Consider the following 17,373-nt stretch of genomic DNA (forward strand, 5'->3'; position numbering starts at 1 on the left):
ATTTCTTCTTCTTCGATATCCTGGTTCGGCTGGGACTTGGGGTTTGGTCGCGTCTGGACTCGATCCGACCCATTGCGGCATACTGTACTTTGGCGGCTTCATGGGAATGGCGTGGGACTGGACGGAAGCAACCGTTCATGTGCAGTCCAGTAGAGGGTCCTTCGATTCTTTTTTGTTTTCCTGGCATCTGCTCGAGTCACGGTTGGGGGATGCACACCTTTCTATCATTCGGGGGTCTGAGCGTTTCTCTTTATCATCAGCTTTCGTCCTTTATTTTCGCTGCTTCTTGCATGTGTCTCTCGATGCTATTCTAATTGGCGGTCTCGCCCGTGTGCAACACGCGCGGCGGAGCAGCCTCCGAGAGCTGACACGGTCGAGGGGGTGCTTTCTTGTTGAATGGAGGGCGAGTGCGCGTTGGGTGCGGGTGCGTTAGACGGGGCAGATTCTTCTTCGATACATAGGAAAAAAGCAATTCACTTCGTTGCAGGCGTTTGATAAGAACGTGCTGTTTGCGGATCGGCGTACGTTGGGCGCCAGTGCCCTATGTATTACAATCTACCAATATTTAGCGCTGATTATTGTCCCCGTGGCGGGTGGCTCTGGCGTTCGCAGCAACATTTCCTTTTTGGGACAGCGCTCGCTCTGGCCGTAGGCACGATGTTCTGCATCTGCGAGTAACGTGCGAAGATGCGAATATGCGGGCAGCCACTTAGCTAATTGGCGAGCGCAATCTGGGGAGCTTTAGGGGTTGTCCCTCGGCTCAGGGCTGCAGCCGTGATGTGACCTTGCAGAGCCGCTTGCATCCGGCCGACTCGGGCTGCGGTGAGCTGGTAGACCCGACATCCGCGTATCCTACATCGCGCTACGCAGGTATTGTCCTCTCCGCCTCGTTGGTTTAGCAAAGAGGCCAGGTGGCTGCATGGCGGTCGCCAGGCTGTCCGTTGCCACAATTGGCCCCCATAGAATCTCAGCAACAGCTGCATTCCATGAATGCTGACCTGGGTCTCAGGGAATGTCTTCGGCCGAGCGCCATGTCGAAGAGTTGCGCAATTGGCAATGCACCCGAGGCGCAAAGACGCGGAGCGGGATGCGCCAAGAGGCGCACATGTCACGACGCGTAGCGCAATGGCCACCGAGGCGTCGAGCGGACTTTCTGACCGGGGGCCTTCAGAGATGGAAAAGCGTTGAAGACGCCGGCTGGCCGGCCTGCTGGGACCTGCTGTTTGTTGGCTCGGCGCCGCTCGAACAATTTCCGGCGGGCCCCTTAAACCGCGCGACTCAGCCTCCGCAACGTCAGCTTTCGTTTTCTCCGCCGCAAAGTTCTGTCTTCAGCAGAGTCGTTCCTTTGCCGTCCGTTTGCTTGCGAGAAGTCGTGCGCAAGGCTGGGTGCTGCTGCAGGTGTCGCGCATAAGAACGAGCAGGTCCACTTTCCTCCGATCCCTACAAAACAATCCCCGCCGCGTCCTTCTACCTTCAAACCGCCGCGCGCGCATCCACCGCCCTCACGCGTCTGCAAACACCCACCGCCGCCATGTCGAAGCCAGATTGGATTCAGGTCGGCGCGCCGACGCTCGACCACCCCTTCGGCCTCCATCTGTGGCCCATTTTCGAGAAGGCTTTCGAGACGGTCAAGGGCTACAAGCCGCAGGACTTCCGCTTCGTCCAGGATGAGACGCCCTTGTCGACCTTCAAGTCCTGCGCTATAATGCTGGTCTCTTACTACGTTATCATCTTCGGCGGCCGCGAGGTCATGAAAAACTACCCCGCGCTGAAGCTCAATGGCCTGTTCAAGATCCACAACTTTTACCTGACGGCCATCAGCGGCATTCTGCTGGTGCTCTTCTTGGAGCAGCTGATTCCCGAGCTTGTGCGCAATGGTGTCTTCCACGCCATCTGCAGCATTGAAGGTGGCTGGACCGACAAGCTCGTCATTCTCTACTACGTGAGTCTTTGCAGGTCCTTCTGGTGTTGCGGTGAAGATGGCTAAATTTTTGTCGCGCAGCTCAACTACCTCACGAAGTACCTCGAGTTCATCGACACCATGTTCCTGTTCCTGAAGAAGAAGCCCTTGAGTGCGTTCCTCGATCCATTGCTCCATAACGTATGCGCTGACTGTACCAGCCTTCCTCCACACCTACCACCACGGCGCGACCGCCCTCCTTTGCTACACACAGTTGATTGGCCACACCTCTGTTTCTTGGGTTCCCATTACCCTGAACCTGACTGTGCACGTGGTCATGTACTGGTACTACTTCCAGAGTGCGCGTGGAATCAGGATTTGGTGGAAGAAGTACATTACCATCATGCAGATTCTCCAGTTCGTCCTGGATCTTGGTAAGCCTGTCTTCTACAAAAGTGGTTTTCGCATCTAACAACGTCCCAAGGCTTCGTTTACTTCGCCTCCTGGACCTACTTCACCTCGACCTACTGGCCTTGGCTTCCCAACGCCGGCAGGTGCGCGGGCGAGGAATTCGCGGCCTTCTCCGGCATTGCCATCCTTACCTCGTACCTCTTCCTCTTCATTCTCTTCTACATTGCTACCTACAAGAAGCCGGTTCCGAAGGGTCGCGGCCGTGCGAAGAGTGCTCTGGTCGAAATGAAGGACGAGAAGGTCCCCACGGTTGGCGCAGTCCGCCGCCGCCTCAGCGGCGCGTCGCAGTCGATTGCCAACGGCTATGTTTCGCCCGCGGCTGCCGCCACCCCCAACGGCAGGGTGACGCGCTCCCGCAAGGCATAAATGCTCCGATTATATCAGCGCCTGGCCGCGCACTTACGTTCATGCGTCGGACCTTTTCACTTGGATTCTTTACGCACAAAGATTAGGGACGGAATGGGCAGCCTGCGGCACTATTTTTTGGACAACGAAACTCTTCGCATTAGAGGAGCATGATGGGCGGGTGGGCATGGATACGACATTTTAGAGCCGTTGGCTTTTTGGGGTCGCCCCGACGAAAAGACGACGAGAGGCTGCTGTTTGCGGTTGTTTTTGAAACCTTTTTCTGTTTGGAGAGAGGAAGCAGCCTCGAGTTAGACGGCATGGCATTTACACTTTTGTAATAAGCACAACCTTCGTTATGTATGAATGAGTAGCATAGATGTACTGTAGAGCTCGAGGGAGGAGCGATGGAGGGCATAGTAGATACTACGCTGGTAATGCATAGTAGTCGGTCGCTCGATTTGGGTGCATGGAACCACCATGACGGTGTCCAATCGCGCAGGAACCAATACCGGGAATGCAGACGTGTCAGCAGCATGAGTCAGGACGATTACAGTCGCTTCAATTCGCATGGACGCGATCTGCACGTGACGCGAAATTGAGAAGAATCCGCCGGGATCTTGGCAGTACCGGCTGGGGCTCACACCACCATACCTCGCTGCAACTTGCGTTAACTGCTCAAACTCCCGCATCTCCGCAGCACGAACCCGCACCCTCCTGCATCAACTTACCCCGCTCACATCCCGGCCTCATAATGTCCGCCAGCATTTTCCGTGTCGCGGCTCGCGCCAGCCGTCCCACCTTCGTCCGCAGCGTTGCGCCCGTTTCCGCTGTTCGCTTCCCCAAGAGCTTCAGCACCACCGTCCGGAGGTCGTCCGACGAGCACCACGAGGAGAGCTTCGAGGAGTTCACTGCCAGGTACGGAACGATCGGCTCGCGCGCTTCCTAGAGCGCCAATGGCTACGCTGCCGCGGCGAGAAGGCTTCTGAAGGCTCTGCCATTCCGCTGCCGTGACGCAACATGCGCCATTGTCGCGCCCGCACCGCCTCTGGACCACTCGAGCTGACGCGACTTGCGGCCATTGACAGGTACGAGAAGGAGTTTGATGCTGTCCAGGATGTTTTCGAGCTCCAGGTACGTCCTGCCCACCTTCCCTTGATCCGTGGTGATGCTCGGCCTGTGCGGCCAGGCTGCCGGCCGCATCCACAATCCTCGATATGCAAGACCAATTGCTGACGCCACACCACCGACTACCAGCGCAACCTGAACAACGCCTTCGCTTACGATCTCGTCCCCTCGACCTCCGTCATCACCGCTGCCCTCAAGGCCGCCAGGCGCGTCAACGACTTCCCTACCGCTGTCCGGATCTTCGAGGGTGGGTTGCCGCTACCTTCCACCCCACCGGCGAGCTGCTCTGCAACATGTCGCACGATTTTTCCAGGCCGTCGCGACGGAGATTGAGCTCGTAATGGAGACGTTGTGCTGACTGGGCATCACAGGCATCAAGGCGAAGGTTGAGAACAAGGGCCAGTACGAGGAGTACCTGAAGGAGCTCGAGCCCCTCAGGGAAGAGCTGGGCGTTTCCCTCAAGGAGGTCCTCTACCCCGAGTCGCAGTAGATGGCTAAATATCCCCTTTGAGAGCGGATTTGAATAATGAGCGGCCCTCAGGGTTGGGCGTTAAGGGAGACGAAGAGCGCAGGATCAAACGACTACTGTCGAGCGGTTGGAAGGCGGTAGGCAGGCGGAAAAATGCGAGGACGGCGACTTGTATCATCACCCGCATGGACGAATGTGCACGTACAATAGTCGATTCTGTGGCGCTTCTTCGAAACAATTGTACAGCTGTCAAAACCGTCTGAGTTCCCCATGACGCCTGCTCATCGCTTCCTGGGCAATTGCGAGCTCACAGAGCATCGATTTCCAATGCCCAATCAGAAAGGAGTACTCTATCAGGTCTGTTTTCACATGCTTCGGCAACAATGAAGTCGCAAACTTCTTGTCTCGTGTATATGATGGCTCTCCGACGAGCTGAACCTCCTGTTCGACAGGATTTTCCACTTCCAGAAAGTATCACGAGATATCTCGGAGGCACAGCAACGGGCGGTGACGATGAGCATGCCGATGATGCCGATTACGGGTGAGATTTACATTCGGGTCGGCGTTCATTGGTTGCGGGGCGATGTCCGGCCGTGGGTGCTGAGACCGGAGATCTGCGAGATATTCACGGTACCAGCTACGCATAGCAAAGGGGATGCACTTCCGCTGATTTGCGGAATGCGCTCTACGTTTTCAGCGCTCTGGAGCTGAAGGTACATGAGGATGGCAGGCGGCCTTGGCATCAAAGACCGGGCCGATCAAGACCCCCGCCCCCACTACGACCTTACTTCTTCAAGCGCTTGCCTCCGAACTTTTTCTATGCCGTGAACCCTCCACCACACGGTCCTCCTCCAAACGCCACCCCGCGTATATAGTCGCCGCCTGGAACATGGCTGCGGCACAAGATCCCTACCTGGTTATCCCAGGCTCCTCGGCTTTCTCCGACTTCCGCTGCGCGAAGCTCGCGCGCGAGTTGGGAGCTGAGGAGGTGCGCGCCATCTGGATTCACTTTGTCAATCCGACTGGCGAGCTGGAGAGCGACCAATTGAAGACCCTCGAGCAGCTTCTTTTCTACGGCGACATCCCCTCTGCCGACGACCGCCTGTACCAGACTATCCTCGACGCCCTCACCCGCAATGGCGAGCCCCGCGACGAAAACACCGCCCTCTTCTACGTCTGCCCTCGTCCTGGCACCATTTCACCCTGGAGCACTCAGGCAACCAACATCGCTCATGTTTGCGGCCTCAAGGAGTCGGTGAAGCGCATCGAGCGCGGCATGGTCATTGCCGCTACCTTCCCCGCGGATAAGCGCCCCGCTAGTACCGACATCCCGCTCCCCGACCTCCTGCACGACCGCATGACCCAGACTATCAGTAGGTCTCAGCCGGACCTCAACTACACTTTTGGCGAGCATGAGCCTGCTCCTGCGACCAGCGTCGACCTGCTTGCCGAGGGCTCAACGCCCAAGGAGGCGTTAGAGAAGGCAAACAAAGAGCTGGGACTAGCGCTCGATGCGGCTGAGATAGACTATCTGGTCGAGGCGTACACTGAGCAGCTGAAGAGGGGCCCCGTCGATGTTGAGCTGTTCATGTTTGCTCAGGTCAACTCTGAGCACTGCAGGCACAAGCAATTCAATGCCGACTGGACTATTGATGGCGTCAAGAAGCCCATGAGCCTCTTTGGCATGATCAAGAACACGCATAAGAAGCACCCCCAATACACCGTCAGCGCGTACAGCGATAACGCTGCTGTCCTGGAAGGCGACAATGCCAGCTTCTGGGCTCCTAACAACGCGACTGGAGAGTGGGTGCAGACCAGGGAGTTGGTCCACTTCCTCGCAAAGGTGGAGACTCACAACCACCCGACTGCTGTGTCGCCTTACCCCGGAGCTGCCACCGGCTCCGGCGGTGAGATCAGAGATGAGGGCGCTGTTGGTCGTGGATCCAAGCCTAAGGCCGGTCTCTGCGGCTTCAGCGTCTCGGATCTGCACATCCCTGGCTTCGAGCAGCCTTGGGAAGTGGATGTTGGTAGGCCGGCGCACATTGCCAGCGCCTTGGACATTATGCTGGAGGCACCTATTGGTAGCGCTGCGTTCAACAACGAGTTCGGTCGCCCTTGCACTACTGGTTACTTCCGTACCCTGACTACTAAGATCCCGGTCAACGAGGATACCGAGGTTAGGGGTTACCACAAGCCCATCATGATTGCTGGTGGTGTTGGTACCATCCGGCCGCAGTTCGCGCTCAAGGACCCTGAACTTGTTATCCCTGGTGACCATCTGATTGTCCTCGGTGGTCCTGCCATGCTTATTGGCCTCGGCGGTGGCGCCGCATCCAGTGTCCAGTCCGGCGAGGGCTCGGTGGAGCTTGACTTCGCCAGTGTCCAAAGAGGCAACGCTGAGGTGCAAAGGAGAGCACAGGAAGTCATCAACACTTGCACGTCTCTGGGTCCGCAGAATCCCATCAAATTCATCCACGACGTTGGTGCAGGTGGTCTCTCTAACGCACTGCCGGAGCTGGTCCACGATTCCGGACTCGGCGCAACCTTTGAGCTGCGCGAGGTTGACAATGCCGATAAGGGCATGAGCCCTCTCCAGATTTGGTGCTGTGAGGCGCAGGAGCGTTATGTTATGGCGGTCGGTCCTGATGGCCTTGATCAATTCAAGCGCATCTGCAAGAGGGAACGTTGCGGCTTTTCTGTTGTTGGTGAAGCAACTGGCGAGAAGTCCTCCCACAACAACCAGCTCATTCTCATGGACCGCGACTCTGAGGACTACCCCAAGCCCATTGATCTGCCCATGTCGGTTCTTTTCGGCAAGCCCCCGAAGATGTCGAGGGTTGTGGACTCCAGACAGCTCAAGCTTCCTGTCTTTGATACTAGCTTGACTTCATATCTTCCGGACTTTGATCATGAGGGCCTCTTCCCAGAGGCTGTTTCTAGAGTCCTGTCCCTCCCATCTGTTGGTTCCAAGTCTTTCCTGATCACTATTGGCGATCGTACTGTCGGCGGTCTCACAGTTCGTGATCAGATGGTTGGCCCTTGGCAAGTTCCTGTCGCTGACGTCTCCGTGACGGCCACTTCGCTTCTTCCTGGCGTCAAGACCGGCGAGGCTATGGCCATGGGCGAGAAGCCCAACCTCGCACTCATTTCCGCCGCTGCTTCGGCCCGCATGGCCGTTGCAGAGTCGCTCATGAACTTGGCTGCGGCTAGCATCCCTGAGCGCCTGTCCCGCGTTCGCCTCTCTGCCAACTGGATGGCTGCTAGCAGTCACCCTGGTGAGGGCGCAGCTTTGTATGAAGCTGTCGAGGCCATTGGTATGGATCTGTGCCCCAAGCTCGGCATCAGCATTCCCGTTGGCAAGGACTCGATGTCGATGAAGATGAAGTGGCAGGATTCTGCTTCCAAGGAAGCCCGCGAAGTCACCGCCCCTCTCTCGTTGGTCATCTCCGCTTTCGCGCCGGTTGACCTCATCGAACGGACGTGGACGCCTGCTCTTCAACGCCTTGAAGACGTTGGCGAGACCATCCTCCTCTTCGTCGACCTTGCCCAGGGCAAGAAGGCTATGGGTGGTTCTGCCGTGGCTCAGGTCTTCGGCCAGGTCGGCGACGAGGCTCCTGACGTCCGCGATGCTGACTTGCTTCGGGACTTCTACGATGCCGTCGAGCAGCTTCACGAAGCCGGCATCGTCCTTGCCTACCACGACCGCTCCGATGGTGGCCTTTTCACTACCTTGGTGGAGATGATGTTTGCCGGCCGTTGCGGTCTTGAAGTCATGCTGGATGAGCTGTGCCCCAGCAAGGACACCAAGGACATGATCGAGGCGCTGTTCAACGAAGAGCTCGGCGCTGTCTTCCAGGTCAGGAAGAAGGATGAGATCGAGTTCCGCCGGTGCTTCGCCACTTGCGGCCCGCCTGCTGGCATGATCAAGAAGATCGGCCGCGTACCAGTCGTTACCAAGCAGAACTTGGTGCTCACTTCCTCAGCCCGCATTGTTTACAAGGAGAGCCGCAAGGAGCTCCAGCACCAGTGGGCTGCTACGTCGCACCAGATGCAGAGGCTTCGTGACAACCCGGCCTGCGCCGACTCTGAATATCAGAGCATCCTCGATGATGTTGATCCTGGTCTTGCGTACAACCTGACCTTCAACCCGAGGGACAGCATCCTGCCTATCACGACTTCTCTTACCTCCATGGTCGCGGCCAGGCCTCGGGTTGCTATTCTTCGCGAGGAGGGTGTCAACGGTCAAGCCGAGATGGCCTTTGCCTTCAACGTTGCCGGTTTCTCGGCTATTGACGTTCACATGACGGATATCCTCACGGGTCGCGTTTCGCTCGCCTCGTTTGCTGGTCTCGCCGCTTGTGGTGGCTTCTCATACGCTGACGTTCTCGGCGCCGGCCAGGGTTGGGCCAAGAGCGTGTTGCTCCACCCCGAGGCTCGCAAGGAGTTCGAAGATTTCTTCGAGCGCAAGGACACCTTTGCTCTTGGTGTCTGCAACGGTTGCCAGTTCCTGTCGCGCATCAAAGAGCTCATCCCCGGTTGCCAGTCCTGGCCAACCTTCGAGCGCAACCTCAGCGAGCAATACGAGGCCCGTGTTTGCATGGTTGAGGTGCAAGATCCTCCTGCTACTCCCACGACCCCTCAGTCCGTTTTCCTCCACGGCATGCACGGCTCCATGCTTCCCATCGTTGTCGCACATGGCGAGGGCCGCGCCACCTTCCCCGCGTCCCCGAGCTCGGGCTCGTCGGCCGAGGCGCTCCAGAACGATGGCCTCGTCGCGCTACGCTACGTCGACAACTACAAGCGGCCAACGGAGCGCTACCCCTTCAACCCCAACGGTAGCCCCAACGGTATCACCGGTGTCAGGAGCCCCGACGGCAGGGTGCTGGCGATGATGCCTCACCCGGAGCGCACTATCCTCAAGGATGTGGCTAGCTGGGCGCCAAAGGACATGGCCGAGCAGTGGGGCGAGTTCGGTCCTTGGGTGCGCATGTTCAAGAGCGCGAGGAGGTGGGTTGGCTGAACGGGTCTCCCGCTTGCTACTCGCTGAAGTGTGTCTTGATCTTCACTTTCTGCTTCACTTGTTTGATGTCTGGTTTAGTTGGCGTTTCTTGGAAGATCGGAAAATACTCGCGTGGACGGTGTGGGAATGGGCAAAGATATCAAAAATGACCGAAAAACGAGGGGCGTGGTTAGATGTTAAATTCTGTTTAGATGAATATACGAAGGCTTCTTCTAAAATTAATTTACCATTTAGTGTGCTGGGCTGAGTTACAACACAGACCAGACCCGGAAAGTGAGGCTGCTATTCGCGGCAGGTGCAGCCGAGGCCGACCCGTGAACTCGCGACCCAAGCTCCGTCCGCAGCTCCAGGACCGACGACACATTTCCCATGCGACGACCAGCTACCCTTTTACGACAACGCAACTTGACGAATTCGCGCCCCTCACTACCGCAAAGATGATGAACGCAACGAGCGACGAGGATCCCTTCCTCCAAGTCCAAGCGTACGCGCCCTGTCTTGCCGTACACCTGTCCCAATACACCTTTCCCGCATGCTCTCCGCGCAAGCACATCCTCCCATGCGCGCAGCACCAAAGACACCTCAGATCGCTCCAATCTTGAGAATTCCATGTGCTAATCCTTTCTTTCTTCCAATACAGCGATGTACTCTCCCTCCTCGATACAACACGGCCACTCTTCCAATCGTACCTACGCATCCGCAGCTCGGCATCTTCGGCGACGAACCCGGAGCTAGTAGAGGCGCGGCAGGAGCTGGAGCAGGCGCTGACGGACCTGACGGCGGACCTGGAGGACCTTGTGGAGAGCGTGCGCGCGGTCGAGCGCGACCCGTACCGGTTCGGCCTGGAGATTGACGAGGTGGAGCGCCGGCGCCGGCTGGTCGAGGACGTGGGCAAGGAGGTGGAGAAGATGCGGGCGGAGCTGGTCAAGACTATATCCGCCTCGGCTTCCGCCGGTGGTGCTGGCACGGGGAAGGGCAAGGATGCGAATCCGGACGTGTTGCCGGATCCGGATGGGTTTGAGGAGGACGATGATATGTTGGATGGTGATGCGTATGCGGCGATGGAGCAGGAGAGGCAGATGGAGCTCATGCAGGAGCAGGATCAGGCTCTTGACGGAGTGTTCCGGACAGTGGGCAATTTAAGGATGCAGGCGGATGAGATGGGGAGAGAGCTGGAGGAACAGGGAGGCATGTTGGAAGAGGTGGACACGGTGGCAGATCGTGTAGGCGGGAAGCTACAGAGCGGATTGAAAAGGGTTGGATGGGTGATCCGGCAAAATGAGGGTAAGTTGTGGTGGTTTTGTTTGCGGTCGAGCTGTCTTTGTGTGCTGACTCGTTGGGATGACAGACAAATACTCGAGCTGCTGCATTGCAGTGCTGATTTTCGTCCTCATTCTTATTCTAGTCCTTCTCGTTGTCCTCTGATGAGGCTTACGGACGGTCGACTGACTGTGCACACTTGGAAAAGAGGAGCACGTCATAGCGAAAGCACAACACTTGGCACGCGGCACCGGCCGGGTCAGGCAAAGGATCGTTACATGCAGCTCAAGAAGCTTTGCTGGAACCTGAGTCATTCACGCCACAAATAGGATCGGCTATCTCAGAGAAGACTGGCCATGTCGCGGTCAATTGCCTCTTCGGCCTGAGGCAAGGGAGCACTCGACATGTTTCAAGACAAATGTTCAAACGCCCTATTGAGCTTTGGGCCAAATGCCCTGCAGCCTACCACTAAAAAGCCTTCGTGGAGTTATCAAGATGCTTTGTACGCTCGAAGTCGAACGACTGCTCGAGCAGCAACGTGGTCCCACAGAAGGCGGCGGTCACGCAGGGCCGGAAAGAAGACCGGCCAAAAGGCCCTCGATAGCCTGATACACGTAAATAAGCAGCCTGTATGACTGCGAATGCGCATACAAGCAGAGTGTCTTACGACCAGAACGACGCCAAAGACGTTTTATCGTTCGACTGTACAACAGCCTTAATTCCTCGAGGTTAGTTTTGAAATACAGCAGAATGGAGTTTATGGAGTTATCTAACGCAGACGGCTTATCGTGAGCTTGATGCGGCCTTCGAATTTTCCCAAATACACGTAATAGAGTCATATCCTGAAGCCATCTATCTCTTGGAATTCTTGGCGAGCCTGGCCGGTAGGTACCCGAGACAGCGACACCTGTCTTTTTTTGCATTGCTCCCTGCCACAGAATCTAGAGTAAAGCCTAGATTGGGTATCCGCGATATGAGTGGTTAGTAGTCTTGACGAGCATTCCTGATTTTTCCTTTCAGCAACCACCCCAAAACATGGGCACATTCCGTGGCGCCAGCCTCCAGAATGCTGTTCTAGGTCACGGTAACCCATCACCACATGCTGCATCTCTTTTGTTCACTTCAAAGTGGCTGGCCAACCATCCACCGGCGTGCTTCTGCTGCTGGCCTCGTCGAATTCAACCCAACCTCTTGCAAGTTTGCGCTAGCCTCGCCTTGGCCGGGAAACTTATCTTGCGTCTTCAAGATGGGCCAGCCTGCCTCGTCTCCTAGGAAGCCTCTGGTGGCTCGTCTGATTCCTTGCTTTCTCGTCCTCTGTCGTGCAAGCAGGAGGCTGCTGCAGACGGGGTACTACCTGGCCATCGATACACTGCATCGACAACGCGGACTGAGGGAGCTTACCTTCGCCAAGCTCATCGTACTAAAGAAACAGCTTAGCAGCAGTTTGTTCTATCATTTGCCCCTCTCTCTGCAAAGATTGTCGCCGCTTCGTGGATCTCGCGGGGCGGCGCCTGATCGATCTCAGATCAGAGGTTTCATTTAACTTTCTGGAGGAACGAAACATTCCGGGCAATAGAAATGACCTCTTTTCCATTTCGGTTCGGTTGGCCCCGCTGGCACCGTAGGTCAGTTCAAGGACTAGAAAGGCTCTGGAGACCGACGCCCGCAAGTCGTGTGCAGCATCCTCTCAAGCGTCGTCGCTGGACCCTCCTTGCCATCACGATATGCTTGCATGTCTTACTCTGGTGTTCAGCTCTTCCACTCGTTACAATGCTTGCACTGTTCGCTGCTCAGAGCATCGACAAGACAATCTTGCCGTCGACGGTCCTGACGATTGTCTCGGTACGTTGTTATTATCACGCTATCGACGCGGTGTAACTGACGAGTATCTAGGCCGTCGCGTCTTTCTCCTATATCATCCTCCATTCGATTGTCGCCCGCAGACAAAACCGTCTACAACAAGGAGTCACTTCGCGCAAGTTTGAGAATGCTTGCTACGTCGCGATCAGACTTGCCGTCACGCTATGCATCTTATGGCTGTTGACCTCTGGCTGGAACTTCATCGTCGCGGCGCGTCAGCCCGTTTGTCTCCCCCAGTCTTTCTCAAGCGACCTCGGTGACAGGTGGAGGGTGGGAAGCTCGTGCGCCGCAGAGCGGTTCAGTGCTGCAATTTCCTTCCTTGCGCTGTAAGTTCTGCGTTGTGCCTACCACATCTGAGTGTATGCTGATTACTACTTGCATAGGGTCGCCTCCTGCACACTCTTTGGTATCCTTGCTATTGCCCGCCGCCCGTTCGAAGCAAGCCTGCTTGGATTCTCGCCCTCAGCGTTAACAACTGAAAATGAGATCCATCACCGCCCTCTAAAGCACTCTCGTAAACTTGCTCATGCGGAGGATGGTGTATATAACCCTGCTCTCCATCGAGTAGTCGACATTTCCACCTCAACCCTTACCTCCCTAACCAGCCCATCCTTCCACAGGCCGGACACCGCCATGACCGAGAGGACGACAACCACCAGCATTCTCAACCTCGGCGGCATCGCAGGGATGAGCCAGCCTTCTACTCCCGGTCCTTCCTTTCCACCCACGCCCTCGACAGGCGACGCCATCATCGGTGCGCGTCAGAACAATCGTCACTTCGCCTGGGATCACAGCCCCCCGCCTCTTCCCCCTCTGCCTGCTCGCCCTGGTACAAACACCACGAGGCTGGACCCACCTTTACCCCCTCTACCGCTTCTCTTACCCGCCGCCCCCATCGTCTCTTCATCCGCCACCATCGTCGCTCGTCGTATCTCGAGTGCAGAATCAAAGTACACGCCACCACGGCCGCCATCCCTCGCATCGCCATATTCACAACGCCGATCGAGAAGTTACGGACAGGCACTGCCTCTACTCCAGTCTCCCATTGCTGGCGGCTCCCCGGTTGCTGCTCATTCTCCTCCGTCATCGTTTTCTCCGACACCCCGTCCTCCCCGCCTCCTTCCCGCCCGTCCGGCTAGAAGCCCCCCACCGCTCGACTCGGCGTGGAGGGCCATGCATCCGAATCCGCCAGGCGTGACGGTCGTGGTCGGCGGACGCACTGCCGCTGCTGCTTCCGCTCCTGCCGGCTGGGCAGGAGGGATGATGGAATTGAACGTGCCGAAGGTGCGGGCGAGAGCGTCGGCACCGCCGGCGGCGATGAGAGCCAGGCCGCCGAGCATGCCGCACAGCAGCCCGCATCCGCGGCAGATGATGTCTTGGTTGACGTCGTCGGCAGCGGCAACGACGACGACGACGACCGCCCCCACGTCCTTGTCTGGATGGACGCCAAAAACGGCGATGACTCAGGGGAGGAGAAGTATCGGTGGTTATAGCAGTGATGCCGGCGAGTCGTTGGCGTTGACGACGGCGGCGCTGGCGAGGCTGACGGCCGAGCAGCTGGCGCATCAGCAGCAATTGACGGACTGGCATCGCCAGAACGGTTCTGTTGCAGGGAGCGCCGGCGTTGGCATCCGACGCGGACGGGGTGGCCATGGTATCGGGCACCGCAGGATTCCAACACCGTCCGGTCCGCCGCCGAGCATGCCCATCAGCGTGAGGCCTGTCGTCAGTGACGGGACTCCTGGTACTGCTTCGTTTACTCCCTCTGCTGGTGCTGCTCCTGCAACTCCTTCTTCCACCACCACTGCTTATAGAACGAGCAACAACAACAACGCCAACGCGGTCGGAGGCGCCGCCGCCACCACCACCACCGCCGGCGGCGTCGACGGCAGACCATCCACCCCAATCAATCAGATGCTCCCACATCATCACAATCACAACAATAGCGGCAATCCTGCTCCGCTCTCCTCGGCAGCCATCCTCTCCCTCCAGCACCGCGCCGCCCGCCAACGCCCGCTGCGCTGGCCCACCGCCCGCCGCAGCCTGAGCAGCGACGACGCGCGGTGCTACAGCAGCGGCTCGTCGTCGACGATTGGTACTAATAGAAGCTCCAGCTGCGGCACCAGCTCGCCGCTCAGCACCACCATGGTCAGAGCCAGTGAGGTCGACGCCGAGGTGCTGAGGGAGGAGATGGAGGCTGCGGCGAAGAAGAGGAGGGAGACGTTTGGGAGCGTTGATGAAGAGCAGGAGGAGGATGAGGACAATGATGGGGCTGAGGGTAAGAGGAGGTTGGATGTTGTGGAGCAGATCAGTGGGGTGGAGAAGAGTGGGAGGTGGTGTAGGGTTAGGAGGGGGTTTGGGGTGGTCGGCGGGGCGAGGAAGGGGGGGAAGAAAGGCGCGCTGGTGGCCGAAAGGGAGGAGGGCGATTTGGGGATCGAGGGGAGGAATTGGGTGAGGAATGCGTCTGGGGAGCAGAGTCTGGCGGGGAGCAGCGAGGGAGATGGTAATGTTGATGGAGTGGAGCAGAGAGGGAGGGAAGACAGCGGTGTGGAGTGTGAGATACGGGTGACGGAGAGCAGCGAGAGAGGCAGCAGTTACGGGTCATCTGAGCAGACGGAACCGGAACAGCTGGTGGTACCGCGGAAGAGGGCACTTCTTCCGTCCTGGACCAACGGCGTCGTCGCCAGAAAATCGCCTGAGCAGTCGCTCTTGGACGCTGTGTTGGAGGCCAGCAAGGTCAGTCCGCTACTGCAGCAGCAGCAACTACAGGAACTTGGCGGAGCGACTTCTGTGGGTTTGACGCCGGTACCGGGTGACGACTCTATGGTACCTGTAGGCGGACTCTCGCGCAGCGAAACAGTTATCAGGAGGCGGACCAGATCGGTCGAGGGGGAGCGCAAGAGAGGTCCGAACAGCCCAGCGGAGGGAGGAATCACGAATAAGAAACCGGCACTTGGCGTGGGTCTGGGACTCAACTGCGTCATTGGCGTTGGTACTGGTGCCGACAACAATAGAATTCACGGTCAGCAAGGAAAAGAGGTGGAATCGCCGGGTATACAGAGGACTCCTCGCACCAGACGGAAGACGGTAGCACTTGGTTGAGCGAAACGGTAAATTTGTCTAGGAAACATGGCGATTGATATGTAGTCAAGTAGCATTCTAATAGTAATGATACCAGAGAATTCCTAACACTCTGCGTCGAATGACCGTTACTTCTAAAATGAACCAAGTCTTTCTGCCATTTTGATAATTGTGTCACGTTCAAGACTTCCACCGTTCCCAAACCGCATCACATGGAGAAATTAAACATCCTAACTCGCTCTTCACATGTCGTACTGGGGTAGATCAATGATCTTGTCAGTAAAAAGAGATCCTTGAAACCAGTTTGCGAGACCTGACCAGGAAATGACACCCAGGAAGCCGTTGAGAATAGCAATACCCCAGGGTGTCTGCGGGTTAGCCATAGCGGGCGCACCAGGGAGAAGCTTTTGCGCCTTCTGCATGACCGGCTGCATTATCTCTTCGTAGCCAGCCAAAGCAGCCTCGTGATCAGTGCCGTGCTTCTTCAGCTCGCCCGCAAGCACGTAGGCACCGATTATGGCACAAGAAGACCCCTTGCCGGAGATGGGCGAGGGGCAGAAGGCGGAGTCGCCTAGCAGCACAACGCGGCCTTTCGTCCATGACGGCAGCTTGACTTGGGCGATCTGCTGCATGTAGAAGTCGTCAGAGCCGTACATGCCACTGATAACACGCTCTGCATCGCCGCCGGCGTCTTTAAAGAGTCCATCCCACATCTTCATCTGCTCCAGGACGCTGAGCTGGAGGTAGTTCTTTGGAACGTCGCTGTTGCAGATAGCTAGGTATGCGCCCGTCCGCTTGCGCTCCAGGTCCGGTCGGAGGAGGATTAGTCGCCCCCCTGGCGCATTGTACCACGTCGCCCACTGAGCATCGGTATCCGCGGGCGGGATGGTGAAGTAGGCCATGTGCTGTCCGAGGTCCTTCAACGCGTCCGCATCGTCGAACACGAGCCCCCGCGTCTTCGAATTCATCCCATCCGCCGCGACCACGAGATCGAACCTGCGCTCTTCCACCCCGGGCTCCAGCTCTTTCGCAAACCTCACCGCCACCCCGCTGCCCTCCACCTGTGTGATGCCGGCGATCGAGTTGCCCAAGATGTACTCGATGCCGTCATCGTCTTTCGTGGCCTCGAAGAAGACGCGCGCCAGCTCGCCGCGCAAAATCTCGATATCAGCCGTGAAGCCCTTACCACCACTTGCGCCCTCCTCGTTAGCGGGAAACTCGGCGATATGCTTGCCCGCGGAGTCGACAAATGCCATGCCGCGCTCCTGCACCGTCGCGCAGCGCACCGCGTCTTCCAGCCCCATCCGCCGCACGATCTCCAGGGCTTCTCCGCGGATGTCGATCTGCTGCCCCGTCGTGCGCGGCACCGGCGACCGCTCGACGATGGTGCAGCGCGCGTGGCCGCCGCGGCGCAGCCAGAAGGCGAGGGCGGGGCCGGCGATGCCGCCGCCTGCAATGAGGATGCTTGGTTGGCTGTCGGACATGGCCGTGGTAAAGGTGGTATAATAACGCGGGATGTGATGTCTGCAGGCGTTATGGCCATGTGTTTGGGGATTTGAGTCTCTAAATAGTAGTTGCCTGAAAGCGTTCAGAAGTGACGTCAACGATCCTTGCACTTCATACTGTGCTATGCGTACCCTCATGGGAGTCGATTGGGCGCCTAATAACAAGCCCGCATCCAGAACACAGTGCAATTGGATGCAGGTACTGTTATTAGCGCACTTTGGCCCCGCTTGGGTATTCCCGCATAGCCCTATCAAGACAATCGCTTGTGGAGGAGTGTTCGGAAACTACCATCAGAGTCCAGGACACACGGAATGCCAATTGTTAAAGCATTAC

General features: G+C 57.5%; 6 protein-coding genes across 6 annotated transcripts; 5 read left to right on the top strand and 1 right to left on the bottom strand.

Moving 5' to 3' along the window:
- Positions 1-1,531: 1,531 nt before the first annotated feature.
- LTHEOB_3691 (Fatty acid elongase) lies at positions 1,532-2,737 on the top strand (the record flags this gene model as incomplete). The annotated part of the gene is made up of 4 exons (XM_035512642.1): positions 1,532-1,942; positions 2,003-2,072; positions 2,122-2,334; positions 2,385-2,737. The coding sequence occupies 4 exons, from the start codon at positions 1,532-1,534 to the stop codon at positions 2,735-2,737; spliced, it is 1,047 nt and encodes a 348-aa protein (XP_035362779.1).
- Positions 2,738-3,470: 733 nt separating this feature from the next.
- Positions 3,471-4,334, top strand: LTHEOB_3692 (Cytochrome c oxidase subunit Va; the record flags this gene model as incomplete). Its single annotated transcript, XM_035512643.1, has 4 exons — positions 3,471-3,634; positions 3,805-3,850; positions 3,974-4,091; positions 4,216-4,334. The coding sequence occupies 4 exons, from the start codon at positions 3,471-3,473 to the stop codon at positions 4,332-4,334; spliced, it is 447 nt and encodes a 148-aa protein (XP_035362780.1).
- Positions 4,335-5,202: 868 nt separating this feature from the next.
- Positions 5,203-9,333, top strand: LTHEOB_3693 (Phosphoribosylformylglycinamidine synthase; the record flags this gene model as incomplete). Its single annotated transcript, XM_035512644.1, has 1 exon — positions 5,203-9,333. One exon carries the CDS (start codon positions 5,203-5,205, stop codon positions 9,331-9,333), a length of 4,131 nt encoding a protein of 1,376 aa, XP_035362781.1.
- A 437-nt stretch (positions 9,334-9,770) lies between these two features.
- LTHEOB_3694 (Snare domain-containing protein) lies at positions 9,771-10,758 on the top strand (the record flags this gene model as incomplete). Its single annotated transcript, XM_035512645.1, has 3 exons — positions 9,771-9,817; positions 9,974-10,617; positions 10,682-10,758. The coding sequence occupies 3 exons, from the start codon at positions 9,771-9,773 to the stop codon at positions 10,756-10,758; spliced, it is 768 nt and encodes a 255-aa protein (XP_035362782.1).
- Positions 10,759-12,363: 1,605 nt separating this feature from the next.
- Positions 12,364-15,555, top strand: LTHEOB_3695 (uncharacterized protein; the record flags this gene model as incomplete). The annotated part of the gene is made up of 3 exons (XM_035512646.1): positions 12,364-12,435; positions 12,487-12,779; positions 12,837-15,555. 3 exons carry the CDS (start codon positions 12,364-12,366, stop codon positions 15,553-15,555), a joined length of 3,084 nt encoding a protein of 1,027 aa, XP_035362783.1.
- A 221-nt stretch (positions 15,556-15,776) lies between these two features.
- On the bottom strand, positions 15,777-17,018 carry LTHEOB_3696 (Monooxygenase FAD-binding protein; the record flags this gene model as incomplete). Its single annotated transcript, XM_035512647.1, has 1 exon — positions 15,777-17,018. The coding sequence occupies one exon, from the start codon at positions 17,016-17,018 to the stop codon at positions 15,777-15,779; it is 1,242 nt and encodes a 413-aa protein (XP_035362784.1).
- Between the last annotated feature and the right edge of the window lie 355 nt (positions 17,019-17,373).

Source organism: Lasiodiplodia theobromae (assembly GCF_012971845.1).
Source record: "Lasiodiplodia theobromae strain AM2As chromosome Unknown scaffold_9, whole genome shotgun sequence".
NCBI lineage: Eukaryota > Fungi > Ascomycota > Dothideomycetes > Botryosphaeriales > Botryosphaeriaceae > Lasiodiplodia > Lasiodiplodia theobromae.